This window comes from Lithobates pipiens, unplaced genomic scaffold, assembly GCF_037356315.1.
Source record: "Lithobates pipiens isolate NorthernLeopardFrog02 unplaced genomic scaffold, aLitPip1_a1.2 Scaffold_27, whole genome shotgun sequence".
In the NCBI taxonomy this organism is placed as follows: Eukaryota; Metazoa; Chordata; class Amphibia; order Anura; family Ranidae; genus Lithobates; species Lithobates pipiens.
In genome coordinates, this window is record NW_027507788.1 from 206,391,037 (window position 1) to 206,408,673 (window position 17,637).

The 17,637-nt window shown below is 45.4% G+C and overlaps 1 protein-coding gene across 1 annotated transcript in view; it reads left to right on the plus strand.

Moving 5' to 3' along the window:
• The window catches only part of LOC143933011 (5-hydroxytryptamine receptor 3A-like), a 65,888-nt gene that overhangs the window by 29,432 nt on the left and 18,819 nt on the right, over window positions 1-17,637 (plus strand). The window contains exons 6-8 of the mRNA XM_077455927.1: window positions 3,324-3,528; window positions 9,284-9,511; window positions 16,732-16,997. Coding sequence (XP_077312053.1) covers window positions 3,324-3,528; window positions 9,284-9,511; window positions 16,732-16,997 — 699 coding nt within the window. The remainder of the gene's footprint in view (window positions 1-3,323; window positions 3,529-9,283; window positions 9,512-16,731; window positions 16,998-17,637) is intronic.

Below are 17,637 nucleotides of genomic sequence, written 5' to 3' on the forward strand. Positions count from 1 at the left end.
CTAGCGTCACCTGTGACACTAATACGGCGATCAGAAAAATGATCGCTTATTAGGCTGGGTTCACACTGGAGCGATGCGGAAACGCCGCAAATCCGCGGCGGGTTCCCGCATCGCATGCCTCCCGGCGGCAGTTCACACTGCCCTATGCGAACTGCTGGGAGTGTCAGTGAAATGTTACTGACACCCCCAGATCAGTTCGCATATCGCAGTGCGATCTGCAAACTCGGATCGCATGGTGTGAACACCCATGCGATCCGATTCTGCTGCGGGCCAAAAAAAGGGTCCCGTGCGAATTTGCGGTGGGTGCGGCGGGTGTGGCGGGTGCGGCGGGTGCGGCGAATGGCTGAACTCGAATCGCACAGAGATCGGATGTGATTTGCACTGCAGTGCGGTGCGAATCACATTCGTTCTCATAAACCGCTGCAATGTGAACCCAGCCTTAGTGACACTGGCGACGGGGGGTGATCACGGGGTTAAACCTTTATTGGGGGGGTTAGGGGGGTACATTAGAACTAAAGGGGGCTAACTCTAACTGCCCTAACAGTTATTACAGTCACAAATGACACCAATGCAAAAAAAAAAAAAAAAAAAAAAAAAAATGACATTGGTGTCACTGTGACTGGGGGGCAGGGGTAATTGGGGGGGTGATCGGGGGGTAAAGGGGGGGTGTGAGTGTGCCTGGCATGTTCTACTGTGTGTGTAGAGTGTTGGTGCAACTCACCGATCCGCTCTCCTCCGTGTCGGAACGGAAAATACCGACACGGAGGAGAGAATACATCACTTCCTCTCCTGTGTTTACATTACAGGAGAGGAAGTGATGTCACGGGGGATTCCTATTCGTCGGGAGCGATCGCGAGGGGGTGGCCATGAACGAATGGCCGTCCCCTCGTCCGGGATCGCTCCCGCACGAATACCGACCGCCGCAGGCACCGGGCGGGGGCCCGATCGGGCCCCCGACCCGCGGGAGGCAAGGGACGTACATGTACGCCAATATGCCTGCCCGTGCCATGCTATCGACGTACATCGTCGTGCGGCGGTCGGCAACTGGTTAATAAGCAGGACATGTTTTGTGATACGGCACTGCATCGCTTTAACTGACAATTGCTCGGTTGTGCGACGCTCTACAAACAATTTTTTTTTCCCACAAATAGAGCTTTGTTTTGGTGGTATTTGATCACCACTGCATCTTTTTTTTTTTGCGCTATAAACAAACAAAGAGAGAAAAAAGTTTGAAAACATTTTTTTTGTATTTTTTGCTATAATACATATTCAAAAATACAACATTTATTCATCAGTTTAGGCCGATATATATATATTCTACATATTTTTGGTTTGCGCAAAAGTTATTGCGTCTACAAACTATGAGATAGATTTAGGGACTTTTATTTATTTTTCTTGTTTTTACTAGTAATGGCGGCGATCTGCGATTTTTAGCGGCACTGCGACATTGCGGTGGATAAATCTGACCCCAAATTACACTTTTTGGGGACCAGTGACATTAGTACATTGGTCAGTGCTATAAAAATACACTGATCAATGTAAAAAGGACACTGGTAGGGAAGGTGTGAGGCTAGGGGGCGATCAAGGAGTTAAGTATGTTCCCTAAATGTGCTCTAGTTGTAGGGGGGGTGGGCTACCAGGGACATGACAAAGATCACTGTTCCCGATCACTGGGAACAGTAGATCTCTGAATTGTCACCTGTCAGAATTGGAATCCCCTTGTTTACACTGGCATATCCCCGTTCTGCCTCTATACTAGGTGATCGCGGATTGCCGGCCAACATTGAGTCCGCCTGACCCACGGACATGCTCCTGCAGTGTGCAGTGGGAGCGAGAGCGTGCTGGCGGTGGCGCACACCTGCCCTCAACTGCGCCCGTGCGAGCTGCCATACAGGTATGGTGATTCGTACAGGCGAGCCGAGCTGCCACCGTATAACAACGCCGGCTTGTCGTCAAGTGGTTAATGGATAAGATCAGAGGTAACACCATAATTGAAAAAAGCCTTTATAACACTTTAAACTTCCTATCACAATCTGCCAAAATGAGAAAGAAGCGTATAGGTCTCCCTCTAGGGCACAGTTTGCTCCCACAAGGGGAGCATGGAGGGAAAGACACTGTACGCAACCTCATTGTCAAACTCGAAAACTAACTCTTCAACTTCTTTCTATGGACGTTGTCAATGTCATTTGATAGATGATCTCTGTTAGTATATTCCATTGCACGACAGACAAAGTCTGTCATTTGTTTGTATGTTTGTGTTTCATGTTTTTTCTTTGCCCGTTGTTCTACTTTGAGATACTCCATACCCAGGGCCGGTGCTACCACTAGGCAAACTAGGCAGCCGCCCAGGGTGCCCGGCCACTGGTGTTCCTTCTCTCTTCTCTCTGCAGCAAGCTGCTAAATCAGCAAGCAGTTGCTGCTCCATTCGCACATAGTCAGAGGTGCAGTGGCAGCAGGGGACTGTGTTTGTGTCCCGACTCCCGAATGAATGGAAGCAAGCAAACATTCATTCATGGGCACCAGCAAGCTGCATTGATGGGGGCTGGTAGGCGGCATTTGATGGACGCCGGCGGGGCTGCATTTGATGGGCGCTGGTGAGGCTGCATTTGATGGGTGCTGGTGAGGCTGCATATGATGGGTGCTGTTGTGGCTGTATTGATGGGTGCTGGTAGGCTGCATTGATTGGCGCAGTTGAGGCTGCATTTGATGGGCACTGGTGTGGCTGCATTGATGGGTGTTGTAGGCTGCATTGATTGGAGCTGGTGAGCCTGCATTTGATGGGCGTTGGTGGACTGCATTGATGGGCACTGGTGAAGCTGTATTAATGGGCACTGGTGAGGCTGCATTGATGGGTGCTGGTAAGCTGCATTAATGAGAGCTGGTAAGCTGCATTTGATGGAAGCTGGTGAGGCTGCATTGATGGGCATTGGTGAGACTGCATTGATGGGTTCTGGTAGGCTGCATTAATGGGAGCTGGTAGCCTGCATTAATGGGAGCTGGTAGGCTGCATTTGGTGGGCGCTGGTGAGGCTGCATTGATGGGCGCTGGTGAGACTGCATTTGATGGGTGCTGGTGGGCTGAATTTGATGGGTGCTGGTGGGCTGCATTTGATGGGAGCTTCATTAAAAAGGTTTGGTTTACATGGGCAGGGGAAAGGTGTGGAGCGGGTGGGGCGGAAAAATTAAGTATCAAAAATCCTTGCACCAGCCCTATCCATACCTAAAAGACAAAATCCTGTATGTTTATGTTCTGCATTGGTTTAAGGCATTTCTTTTCGACTGTATATTTGACCTGTAATATCTTTAACTTTTGTGTTATAACAGATAGTTATGAAGAGAAGAGCCCTCTTTTATACAGTAAGTCTAATTATACCCAGTCTATTTATAATGGTAATGGATGTTGCTGGATTCTACCTCCCACCAGAGAGTGGTGAAAGAATATCATTTAAGATCACCCTTCTTCTTGGTTACTCCGTCTTTCTCATGATGGTGTCTGATACATTACCTGCAACCGGAACTCCCTTAATAGGTAGGAAAGTTCATTGTACTACTCCTTTTTTCAGAATAATGAGTCTTGAACTAACATTGATTCTACTTTTCTCTGAACTTTTAATGTCCACCATTCTCATGCTCTCTCTCATTGCAGTAAGCAATGTTGTTATATAAACCAATAGAGAATATGGAAGCTTTCGTTACTGACCTCTCTTTCTGTAAAAGCTAGTTGCAGTCATGCTAATCCAGTGGCTTCAGTACTACTGACTAATATACATCAAATTCAGGTTTTATGACTTTATTCTACCTTGTTCAAGGTCAGTGACTTGACAGCATTAAAACCAGAGACTGCAAAGCAACTAGTGCTCTAAAAAGTAGATAAAACATGGCAGACTCCATATTAAGTGCAGTTGTTCTTTAATCTTCTCTATCAATATCAAATGTATTGCATGGCAATATAATACAGCATACAAATATAGTACTGTGCAAAAGTTTTAGGCAGGTGTGAAAAAATGCTTTCAGAAATAGAAGTGTTAATAGTTTTTTTTGTATAAATGAACAAAATAGAAAGTAAATGAACAGCAGGGAAATTCAAATCAATATTTGGTGTGACCACTATTTGCCTTCAAAACAGCATCACTTCTTCAATTGTTCTAGGTACACTTGCACACAGTTTTTAAAGGAACACGGCAGGTAGGTAGTTTCAAATATCTTGGAGAATTATCCACCAATCTTCTGTTGATGTAGGCTGCCTCAAATCCTTCTATCTCTTTGTGTGATCCTAGGCAGACTGTAAAATGTTGAGATCGGGACTCTGTGGGAGCCAAAACATCACTTCTAGGACTTCTAGTTCTTCTTTACACTGAAGATAGTTCTTAATGACATTGGCTGTATGTTTGGGGTCGGTGTCCTGCTGCAGAATAAATTTGGGGCCAATTACACGCCTCCCTGATGGTATAACATGATGGATAGGTATCTGCCTGTATTTCTCAGCATTGAGGACATCACTGATTCTGACCAAACCTCCAATTCCATTCACAGAAATGCAGTCCCAAACTTGCAGGAAACCTCCACCATGCTTCACTGTTTTTCTGAACCCCAGTTCCTATGTTTTGGTGCATAGGACATGGAAACATGGCTAAGTGACTCAACTATGCATGAAAACATAGAAACTGGTGTGCAGAATAAAGACCTTGCTGGGGACTATTAGTTGTGCAAGTTGCAGAAGGGAACTAAGTGCCAGAGCTTGCTATTCGGACTGCTGTTGTAGGGTTCTGGATATATTGGCCATTCCCTGTTACCTCCAGAAAAGCTGCTATTGGAAGATTATAGGGAAGTTTGTTCTCCTATTGTTGCTACTGATCTGTTTGGAGTATCCTGTGACCCTAAACCCCCTTCCAGTTGAAGTTTTTCAGCAATAAATACTAAAAAGACATCCCCTGAACTTAGCCTGAATTGTCGGTATGCATGAGAGTAAGCTTGTGTGACTGGCAGCCTCTGTACGGGAGACTGGGAGACCTGGGTACATTGAATGCTCTCTATTGCCTAATTTCAGCTGTCTCATCTATCTTGTGTTCTTAGGCCTCATTCACACATGCGTATTTAAGTGTACACCCACATTAAGGCCATGTTTACCTGCACAAGGATGCATGGGTGTTCTGTGCATCCCTGTGCAGGCAGTCCCATTCATGGTCTCCCTACTATTGATTCAGTAGGGGTCAACCCCACCTCATCCCTTGGCACATCTGTAAGAAACATGGTAATATCAGCTGTGAGTGCACAGGACAGCTCCCCACCCTACGACAACTGGTAGGAGGCTCCTCTGTCCGTTCTATATAGTCACATAGATGCTAAAGTGCAAAGCCTCTTTGGGGACCAAAGAGATGAAGTAGGGGGAGTGTGTAGCAGGGACATAATTGTGTATTAATGTAGCTATGTTTATATCAATGTTAAATCTGTGGACACTGCGATGGCTCAGTGTTTGGAGCCATCTACTGACACAATCTGGTAATGCACAGATATGGTGATTTTAAAAGATAAAAGACTTTCATAGGAAGGTATGTTTGTTTTGATAAGAGGTTTGACCTTTGTTACCCAGGAGTCCGTGTGACCTACCCATGAACACTCTGATATGCAGTGCATGCTGGGTAGGGCATAAAAGGAGCTCCAGCATCCATATTTGGTCTCTTGAGACCACGCTGCCTGCCTGTGCGGAACTGTGTGGAGGGTTCTCGGACACATTGGCAGACAGTCACCGCAGAGTGCAAACCGGACTGTTTGCGAGGTGACTTGACGGAGCCTGAGAGCTGGTGATCGGATTGACAAGGTTCGGAGACGCTTGTCGGAGTAGTGGAGGACCGGATCCAGTCAGTGGAGTGACACAGAGCATCTGGCCCAGCCTAAGCTGGAACAAGCTGCAGCTACAGGACCAAAGCCACCACCCCAAACTCCCGAACTCTGTTCCAGTTGGTGAGCGGGTTACGGCCCACCGTTTAATACTATTGCACGCAGTTAGACTTATTCACAGGCCTCGCTGGAACCTGTTGTTCCACAGAAGCGAAACTGAGCAACTGACATTTAGTAGGCTTGAGGCCCAGTTCAGGTTAGTGCCCAAGTGTGATTACAAGTTCTTGGAGTTATACCTGGAGTATTTTGAGTTAACTTTCTTCATTTACCCCTTTGGATTACAATTACCTGAGGAACCATTTAAGCTAGCGAATAAAGAAGATAAAGGAGGAAATACTTTAAGTGAGGCCTCACGTAGACTTTAAGTAAGGGGAGCTTCCAGGTCTAGATAATAACATACTTGTATATTGCTTATTGTATCTGATTGTTGATTCATGCTGTACTGATGTTCTATGTTGGGACGACAGTGCAACCCCTGTAATCACTTATTTGTTATACTTTCAGTAAAAGTATTTCTGGTTAAGAGTACAAGTGTGTGGCCTACTGTCTTTCCCCACCAGGTGGAGCCAGAGGATCCTAAGGGATTGATACAGGTACCTTATGCTGTTTATATTGTACTGTATTATTATTACACCACAGCTGTGCCAAGGGGACAGAGTTACACAGAAGGGGGGTTTCTCAGAAGAGTGCAGGCCCAAACAAATTCAACAGCTCCTTCGGGGGTCAGTGCTACAGTCTAATTTACAATTTAGTCTAATGGGCTTGGACAGTATATTTGATATTATTTCTTATAGAGTTGTTATGTCTACAGCAGCAGTTACTACTACTAACACATATTATTAGTGTAGCACTGACCCCCAAAGGAGCTGCTGTTTTGATTTGGGCCTGCACTCTACTAATAAACCCCACTAACTTGCCTCGGTCCCCTTGACACAGCTGTGGGGCAATACAATACAGTACAATATAATATAACACAATATATCTGTATTGTCCTCTCAGGATCCACTGGCTCCACCTGCTGGGAGAAAACAATACTCCACACAACGGGGTACTTAACCAAAGTATATTTTACTTTATATATTGGTAAACAGGTGATTACAGCAATTGTACTGTCATCCCAACATAGAATGATAGGACAATGAATTTTGATAAAACAGTTATAAACAATATATATATGAGCTCCCCCTACTTTTATAACTATACGTGAGATCTTGCTTAAAGTACTCAGTCTTTAGTCTTCTTGTCTTCGCTAGCAATGATAATTCCTTATAATTTGTAATCCACTGGTTAAAGTAATTAAAGTTGAGTGTTGCTTCCGTAATTATAATACAATACTTGAGATGCAATAGTAAGTAGGCCTTATGCCTGCCTAGTGTCAGTTGCTATACTCCTCCTCCGTGGGACTATGGATCCCAGCAAGGCCTGTATATAAGTCTGACTAGGTGTAAAGTTTAGAAAACTGTGCGGCGCAACCCGTTCACCAACTGGATCGGAAGCTCAGTATGGTAACTTTGGTTCGGTGTTTGCAGCTTGCTTCTATGCCAGCCAGCTCCGTCACTCCGTTACGTTCTGATAGGTGGACCTGGTCTTCCCATGCTCAAACGAGTGTCTCTGGATCTTCCCAAACCGATCACTGTGTCTCTGGCACTTCAGGTCACTCACACAATAGAGCAGAGTTGTGCTCCAAAAGGGCAATAGGCCGCTTCCTCCGGGAGGCCTCCTTACAAGTCCTCATAGGCAGACCATAGAGACCTAAGATGGCTGCTCGGAAGAGACACTTGAGAGGGGATATGATTTCAATGTACAAATACCGTACTGTTGACCCCACGATAGGGATAAAACTTTTCAGCGAAAGGGAATTTAATAAGACACGTGGCCGTTCACTAAAATTAGAAGAAAAGTGGCTTAACCTTAAACTGCGTAGAGGATTCTTTACTGTAAGAGCGGTTAGGGTGTGAAATTCTCTTCCACAGGCAGTGGTTTCAGCGGGGAGCATCGATAATTTCAAAAAACTTTTAGATAAGCACCTGCATGACCACAACATACAGGGATATAAAATGTAATACTGACATGAAATCACACACATAGGTTGGACTTGATGGACTTGTGTCTTTTTCCAACCTCGCCTACTATGTAACTATGTACCTATGTATATGTAGACAAGGCGTGGCTGAAAAAAAGCTGCAGGAGCTTCAGCAAAAGATGGAAATGTTAATAATGGTGTAGTGAGGTCCCAGGCCTCCTTTAGTCTAATGAGAACCTCCAGAGCCAGGGACAGCTGACACCTCTTTATATAGAGTGGGTTGCAAGGCATAATGGGTGTAATGCAGGTTAGATTCATGGGTGCCAGACACTTCTTGAATGCAAAGAGATTTATTTTCTCTTAAACAGAACTGTGGGAGAGAGGGTTTAGGGCCAGGACACCCTTAGGTAGTTGTAAGGTTATTTGGCAGACTCCAAGACTTCTACAGGTAGACAGCCATGCAAGGAAAGGCATCCAGCAAGACACCACATCTGCATGTGTGAGAGTGCTGTCTCCTATGGCAACAGTCTTAGAACAGTTCCTAACACAAGTTGTAACAAACTCCTTTACTTTCTAAACAATCACTTCTTGTAGACTCTCAGCCCACTGAGCTCCCAGTCTCTCTCACTAGACTTGCTGATTCCCTGCCACTGAATCCTATGAGCTCTTCCAATCTTCTTACTTTAGTATCTTCCTCAAGCATCACCCCCGCTTCCCTGCTGGGTCCCTGGTTTGGCACTCCAGATACACCTCAATTGTCACCCCACTGGCCTGCTCGGCCCCTGGCTTGGCACACAAAGCTGCTCTGCAAGCGTCACCTCCGCTGGGTGTGTCCCTGGCTTGGCACCTGCTGAAGTTTCCCAGAACCGTGATCACCTGACTCCACCCAAATATATAGGTTCTCCCAACTCATGGGCTGAGATACCCCATATACTCCTAATCTGTCCTTGCTTTGCCCTCGTCTTATCTATTGTCACCAGATACCCGGCCATCTAGTGACAGAAGGGAGAAGAGCAGCAATTCTAGATTTAGGGCGAAACCAATTGATCTCTAACAATGAGCCAAGGTAACTACACCTGACAGGTAAATTTAGGAGCAACTCTGCCTAAACATCAGGGTGCTACATCGGCATTTGTTCATGATACACAGTGCTTCAGCAAACTGAATGCCATTCAGTTAGGGTAAACTGTACTTGGTGCTTACAATAAATAAATTTTTTATTTTTTGGCGTTTTAAGAATGGCAGATTTTAGTAAACTATCATTGTATATTTATCATTGGACAGTGAATTTGCAGTCATTATATGGTATACTAAATGTACATTGGTTGAAAATTTTACTTTTTTTGTTATCTCAACCTTTAAGGTATCTACTATGTAATGTGCATGGGACTTCTTATGATCAGTTTGATAGAGAGCATCTTTATAGTGCGGATGGTCCACCAGCACAATGTCCATGCAGAAGTTCCCAAATGGCTTAAACATTTGGTTCTGGAGAAATGTATTTCTGTACTGGGTATCCAAAATAAAATGTTTGAAGAACTCCGGAATAATCCCTCATATAAACCTCAGGAGAAGGAGACAGATGGTATTGGTATGTTTCAGAAATGCTTTTAAAAGCTAAGTAGTAGTGTCAAAAGAATCATCTCGTTGGTGTTTCTAGGATTCTGGTCCCAAGCTGTACCTTGTTCTACCCACGCCTTTACACCAGATTTTAGCCTACAAGAGGTGCCTAAAGTCAGCCATACATGGATAGAAATTCAGTCGGTTCAGCAGGGACCAGACAAATTTTGATCCATGTATGAGAGTCCTTGCTTTCTGTCGTGGGGAAGACTCCATGCCGTCAGCATACAATAATACGGCGGAAGTGATTCCCTAGTACATGTCAAATGTGTGAATGGGAAATTAGATAATTTTCTTCGTTCAACCTACTGGTTGAACAAAAAAAAAAAATATTAATGTGTGGACTCCCTTTGTTTGCAAATATAGAAGACCTGATAATAACGGGCACTGATAGGTGGCACAGATGGGCACTGATAGGCGGCACAGATGGGCATTGATAGGCAGCATTGTATTGTATTATACTGTACTAATGGATGCCAATCAGTGCCAAACAATAATGCATGCCAATCAGTGATGCCCATTGTGGGCACTGATTGGCATCCATTGTGGGCACTAACTGGAATCCCTTTTGGTCTAGGGTGGCATACCTTGTGCTGGGCATCCCTGGTGGTCTGGTGGCGTCCCTGGTGATTAGACACGGCTGACGGAGACTCTTTACCGAGATCGTAGTTGCGGGGTGTCAGACTGACACACCCCAACAACGATCGCCGCGATGTGCGCCCCCAGGGGTGTGCAGCGGCTCAAAATCCTGATCACGTCATATGACGTCCGGTCAGGATTTTGAAACCACTATGCCGCCGTGTTTTTGTTATAGGGCGGGCGGCAAGTGGTTAAATAAAAGATTAACTATTAGCCTGCTCTTGTAGAATTTGAGCAAGATGCAAATTGCAGAAATCCACCACACAAATACCATTTAAATATACTATAATCAATAGATCCAGGAGCTAAAGATATATAATTTTGTAAAACACCATTGTTTTATTGTTATTATTGTAATACAGGATTTACCGTATATAGCGCAAACAGAGGGTTAGGAAGGCCCTGCTCATAAGTAGTGATGGACGAACTTCCGACGGGACGTTTCGCGAACGCGAAACGCGAACGGACACAAACGTTCGCGAAAACGACCGTTCGCCGCGGGCTCCATTGACTTCAATGGGAGGCGAATTTCGCAAACCTTTAGGTCGAATTTGCGGCCACGGGGTAATTATTAGGGGGTAGCACGTAGTCCCACCACCTGGACAATAGCATAATACATGTATGAGGTGAATTTGGGATCGATAACTACAAGCATTTTTTTTTTATTTGGGAAATTGTTCTGACAATTCAGGACTATGGAGCTAATGAAGGCAATGGAGGAGAGGGAAGGTCAGGGACCAGGGTAGGCAAACAAGAGGGTGCAGGAGATACAGAGCACTGACAGCAGCACCGTAATACAGAGCACTGACATCAGCACCGTGACATACAGCGCTGACAGCAGCTCCGTGACATACAGCGCTGACAGCAGCTCCGTGACATACAGCGCTGACAGCAGCTCCGTGACATACAGCGCTGACAGCAGCTCCGTGACATACAGCGCTGACAGCAGCTCCGTGACATACAGCGCTGACAGCAGCACCGTGACATACAGCGCTGACAGCAGCTCCGTGACATACAGCGCTGACAGCAGCTCCGTGACATACAGCGCTGACAGCAGCTCCGTGACATACAGCGCTGACAGCAGCTCCGTGACATACAGCGCTGACAGCAGCTCCGTGACATACAGCGCTGACAGCAGCACCGTGACATACAGCGCTGACAGCAGCTCCGTGACATACAGCGCTGACAGCAGCTCCGTGACATACAGCGCTGACAGCAGCTCCGTGACATACAGCGCTGACAGCAGCTCCGTGACATACAGCGCTGACAGCAGCTCCGTGACATACAGCGCTGACAGCAGCTCCGTGACATACAGCGCTGACAGCAGCACCGTGACATACAGCGCTGACAGCAGCTCCGTGACATACAGCGCTGACAGCAGCTCCGTGACATACAGCGCTGACAGCAGCTCCGTGACATACAGCGCTGACAGCAGCTCCGTGACATACAGCGCTGACAGCAGCTCCGTGACATACAGCGCTGACAGCAGCTCCGTGACATACAGCGCTGACAGCAGCTCCGTGACATACAGCGCTGACAGCAGCTCCGTGACATACAGCGCTGACAGCAGCACCGTAAGCAGCCCCAGGAGGAAGTCAGCACAGCACAGGGATGGTGTGATCCCCTCATAATAAGAACCCCCAGGAGGAAGTCAGCACAGCACAGGGATGGTGGGAGCCCCTCATAATAAGAACACCCAGGAGGAAGTCAGCACAGCACAGGGATGGTGGGAACCCCTCATAATAAGCAGCCCCAGTAGAAATATGACACCGCTCAACCTCTTCAAAGAGGAGGGTAGGGGCATATAGTACGGTGTGCTTTTTTGGGTCAGGGAAGTGAGCCAAATGAATTAAGAAGGTCTGTGTGCTTGATTCCAAAAATTGTTTATAGACATATACATGGTCTACTGATCACATGTGTTGAATTCCTCCGAGATCCATGCCTCATTCATTTTTAGAAATGTGAGGTAGTTAACACTGTCGTGAGCTAGGCGAGTACGCTTATCGGTCACAATCCCCCCTGCTGCGCTGAACGTCCTTTCGGACAGGACACTGGATGAGGGGCAAGCCAACAGTTCGATTGCAAATTGGGCAAGCTCTGGCCAGAGGTCAAGCCTGCCCACCCAGTAGTCTAGGGGTTCATCACTCCTCAGAGCGTCCACATCGGCCGTTAACCCAATGTAGTCGGACACCTGACGGTCTAGGCGTTCCCTGATGCTGGATCCGGATGACACCTGTCGATGGGTCGGCTGAAAGAATGACCTCATATCCGAAGTCACCAACACATCTTCAAACCGGCCTCTTCTTGCAGGCGCTGTTGGATTGGTACCCGCAAATCCTTCTCTGGGAGTGGGAATTGCTCCTCTGCCAGCGCACGCAAAAGCAGAATGCAGCATTTCTCGAAGCAAGGCCTGGAAGTGCTGCATTCTGACAGCCCTCTGCGACGGCGGTAACATTTCCGCCATTTTGTGTTTGTACCGGGGATCTAAGTACGTTGCCACCCAGTACTGGTCCTTGACCCTCATGCTTTTTATACGGGGGTCCCTATTAAAACACTGGAGCATGAAGGCCCCCATTTGCACTCAAGCGGAAGGTATGTGGTGGTGGTGGTGTTGTTGGTGGTAGTGTCTTTGGGGGTGCACATAGCAGAGAGTGAAGAAGAGGGTGCAGATCGAGAGGATGAGGAGGGTGCAGAAGAATAAGGCTGAGTGAGCCACTCAACCAAGTCTGGTGCGTCCTTTAAAGTAATTGAACGCACCTTCTGCAACTTCCCACTTTGGCTCAAGGCTGTTGCTCCTGCCCTACCCCTACCACCCCTGCGGAAGGGCCTGCCTCTTCCTCTGCCTGTCATTTTTTAAATCACCCTGTGACAAAACTCTTAGTCCCTATACCGCTGAAGGACTGCTGCAGTATAGGGCAGCGGTCAGCAGTAGTGCACGTCAACCCTATGTATTGTGGACCGATAGCGGTCCTTACAGAACAGCAGACTGTACTGCACTCAGGCCTATGTACCGTAGCACCCTATACCAAGTTACCAGTCCTTATAAAAACTTTTGTGGACCAAGCAGGTTGTGTGTTAGTGTTTAGCAGACTGTGCGTCAGTCCCTATACCGCTGAAGGACTGCTGCAGTATAGGGCAGCGGTCAGCAGTAGTGCACGGCAACCCTATGTATTGTGGACCGATAGCGGTCCTTACAGAACAGCAGACTGTAACGCACTCAGGCCTATGTACCGTAGCACCCTATACCAAGTTACCAGTCCTTATAAGAACTTTTGTGGACCAAGCAGGTTGTGTGTTAGTGATTAGCAGACTGTACGTCAGTCCCTATACCAATGAAGGACTGCTGCAGTATAGGGCAGCGGTCAGCAGTAGTGCACGGCAACCCTATGTATTGTGGACCGATAGCGGTCCTTACAGAACAGCAGACTGTACTGCACTCAGGCCTATGTACCGTAGCACCCTATACCAAGTTACCAGTCCTTATAAGAACTTTTGTGGACCAAGCAGGTTGTGTATTAGTGTTTAGCAGACTGTGCGTCAGTCCCTATACCGCTGAAGGACTGCTGCAGTATAGGGCAGCGGTCAGCAGTAGTGCACGGCAACCCTATGTATTGTGGACCGATAGCAGTCCTTACAGAACAGCAGACTGTACTGCACTCAGGCCTATGTACCGTAGCACCCTATACCAAGTTACCAGTCCTTATAAAAACTTTTGTGGACCAAGCAGGTTGTGTGTTAGTGTTTAGCAGACTGTGCGTCAGTCCCTATACCGCTGAAGGACTGCTGCAGTATAGGGCAGCGGTCAGCAGTAGTGCACGTCAACCCTATGTATTGTGGACCGATAGCGGTCCTTACAGAACAGCAGACTGTAACGCACTCAGGCCTATGTACCGTAGCACCCTATACCAAGTTACCAGTCCTTATAAGAACTTTTGTGGACCAAGCAGGTTGTGTATTAGTGTTTAGCAGACTGTGCGTCAGTCCCTATACCGCTGAAGGACTGCTGCAGTATAGGGCAGCGGTCAGCAGTAGTGCACGGCAACCCTATGTATTGTGGACCGATAGCGGTCCTTACAGAACAGCAGACTGTACCGCACCCAAGCCTATGTACCGTAGCACCCTAGACAGACCAAGTTACCAGTCCTGATAAAGAGCTTTGTGGAACAAGTGAGTTGTGAATGATTAGCAGACTGCAGCAGAAGGGCAGCAGTCAAGTATAATATTCTTTCTATATTTGGAAGAAAGAATATTATACGTGTACAAGCCTATTACCGTACCACTGATACCAGTCCTGAAAAGAACCTTTGTGGAACTAATAGTAACAGCAAGTCTTTAAAATTATCCTCACTGCCTGACACACTGCTTCCTGCCTGTCCCTATACAAATTGGCAAAAAAGAGTAGGCTGGAACGATTAGCTGGAATAGCTCTTTTGTGGACCTGATAGTAACAGCTAATGATGATGATGATGATGATGATGAAGAAAGACTAATCTGGCTGAGCTGTCCCTAAAATAGCAGCATACAGCGCTCTGTCCCTTTATCTAAACTGACAAAAGAAACTCAGGCTGCTGACCTAACACCTATACCAGTCCTGAAAAGAACTTTTGTGTACCAAATAGCTAGCGTTTTCTCTGTCCCTACTCCACACAGGATCCTTTCCCTACAGTGACAGAAGAAAGAATGTAAAATGGCCACCGGATCGGGTGTATTTATAGGTTAGGGGGAATGTCCAAGTGTCCATGAGCTGTCATGTCTCAATTGGTTGTCCTGTAACACATGATAAACGTGTCACGAAAGGTTAAAGTTCTTGTATACATTAAACACGTAAGTCCGCCGGGGCGAACGACGGAAAAAGGCGTTCGAACCCGCGGACGGCGAAAGTCGGAAATTCGCCGCGAAACGACCGCCGGGCGAAACGTTCGTCCATCACTACTCATAAGAGCTTACAATTGAATAGGGTGGGGTGAGTGATGCAAAAGGTTATAACTGGGGGGGTTGATAAGCTGATGGAAGTGATAAATGTTCAGTTAGTTGGAGGTGTAATAGGGTTTTCTGAAGAGATGAGTTTTCAGGAATTGCCTAAAGGCAGCTAGAGCAGAAGATAGCCGGACAGACTGAGGTAGAGAGTTCCAGAGGATAAGAGAGGCTCTGAAGAAGTCCTGGAGATGAGCATGGGAGGGGAGGAGAAAAGGGAACTTGAGAGCAGGAGGTCTTTAGAGGAGCGATGAGATTGGTGATGTAGCTCGGAGTTGTAAATGGCTTTGTATGTTGTAGTTAAAATTTTGAATTTAATTTGCTGGGCAATTAGAAGCCAGTGGAGGGATTGGCAGAGAGCGGTGGCGGAAACTGAGCGTTTGGTAAGGTAGATGAGTCTGACAGCAACATTCATGATAGACTGAAGAGTTGATGGAAGGTACTCATAGGTAGGCCTATGAGAAGGGAGTTGCAATAGTCAAGGTGAAAGATAACGAGAGAGTAAATGAGTAGTTTGGTGGTTTCATTAGTTAAAAAGGGGCACATTTTAGAGATGCTATGGAGGTGACACCTTTGGGGCTGAAAGGAGTCTAGGATTACACCTAGTACCCTGGCGTGAGGGAGGGACTGATAGTGGCATTTTTGATCTTGATGGAAAAGTCATGGAGAGGGGCGAGGGGGGAGAAGGGGGGAGGGGGGGATATTTTAAGCACAATTTTAGAGACATTTAGTTTAAGGAAATGGTGTGACATCCATGCTGATATGTCAGTTAGTAAGTTAGTAATGCGGGAGGAGACTGAAGGAGTGAGGTGAGGAGTAGAGAGACAGAGTTGTGTGGTATTGGAAGCCATTGGAGGTTATCAAGTGACCAGAGGAGGAGGTGTAGATAGAGAAGAGAAGAGGTCCAAGAACAGAGCCTTTGAGAACCCCTACAGAAAGAGGAAGTGCAGAGGAGGAGGCAGAGTTATAGGTAACACTGAAGGAGCACTGTGAGAGGTAGGAGGAGAACCAGGGTAGAGCAGAATCTTGTAGGTCAAGACAGTGAAGTTTAATGAGAATATAGATAAATAGATAGATAGATAGATCTATATATAAATATATATATATATATATATATATATATATATATATATATATATAATACAAGTGTGTTTAAGTCAGACCTTGCATCAAGATTTTGATTTTCACTTGACTACCCTCCCCAACAAGCAAAAGTGCAGCATGAAGCAGGGGACAAGGAAATCATACTTTATGTAAAAAAAAAAAATATATATATATATATATATATATATATATATATATATATATATATATATATATATATATATATATATGTATATATATATATATATATATATAGATGTATATATATATATATATATATATATATATATATATATATATGTATATATATATATATATATATATATATATATATATATATATATACCGTATATATATATATATATATATATATATATATTCATTCAGCAATATCGTTCTGGTTTGAATTTAAAATAATTTCTGAACACTAAAAAAAACAAGAAAAAATGCTAATGAACTGTCTTTCCCCTACAGGAGAAATAAGGAACTTGAACAGTATCTGTCCAAGAGAAAGCCCAATGCTGAAGGATGTGACTTTGCCAGTTGCAGAAAATTATCGTCTCTTATCCAAGATTCTCGAAGAAATCGTGTCCATCAGGGAGCATGTAAAAAACAATGATGATGTTATCACAAAAGAATGGCTGCAAGTTGCTTACATACTAGATATGTTTATCTTCCGTGTTTATCTATTTGTAATGATCACGTTTGAACTTGTATTGGTTGCTGTTTGGTCCATCAGGGTACAGGTGTAAACACTCTACTGAGTGTCATTGCTCTCAATGTAGAAGCAAGTTTCTATCAGTTCCGTTCTATATAACATAATTGTGACATTGATAGATAATGATTTGTGGTATTAAAAATCATAAAATGTTCCCTCTTTTGCATTTAACCACTTCAGCCCCGGAAGATTTGGCAGCTCAATGACCAGGCCATTTTTTGCGATACGGCACTGCGTCTCTTTAACTGACAATTGCGCGGTCGTGCGACGCTGTACCCAAACAAAATTGACGTCTTTTTTCTCCCACAAATAGAGCTTTCTTTTGGTGGTATTTGATCACCTCTGCGTTTTTTATTTTTTTGCGCTATAAACAAAAGAAGACCGACAATTTAAAAAAAAAAAAAACACAATGGGGGTTATTTACTAAAGGCTAATCCACTTTGCACTACAAGTGCACTGCAAGTGCACTTGAAAGTGCACTTGGAAGTGCAGTCGCTGTAGATCTGAGATGCAAGGAAAATATAAAACAGCATTTTAGCTAGCACATAATTGGATGATAAAATCAGCAGAGCTTCCCCTCATTTCATATGTTCCCCTCAGATCTACAATAACTGCACTTCCAAATACACTTTCAAGTGCACTTGTAGTGCAAAGTGGATTTG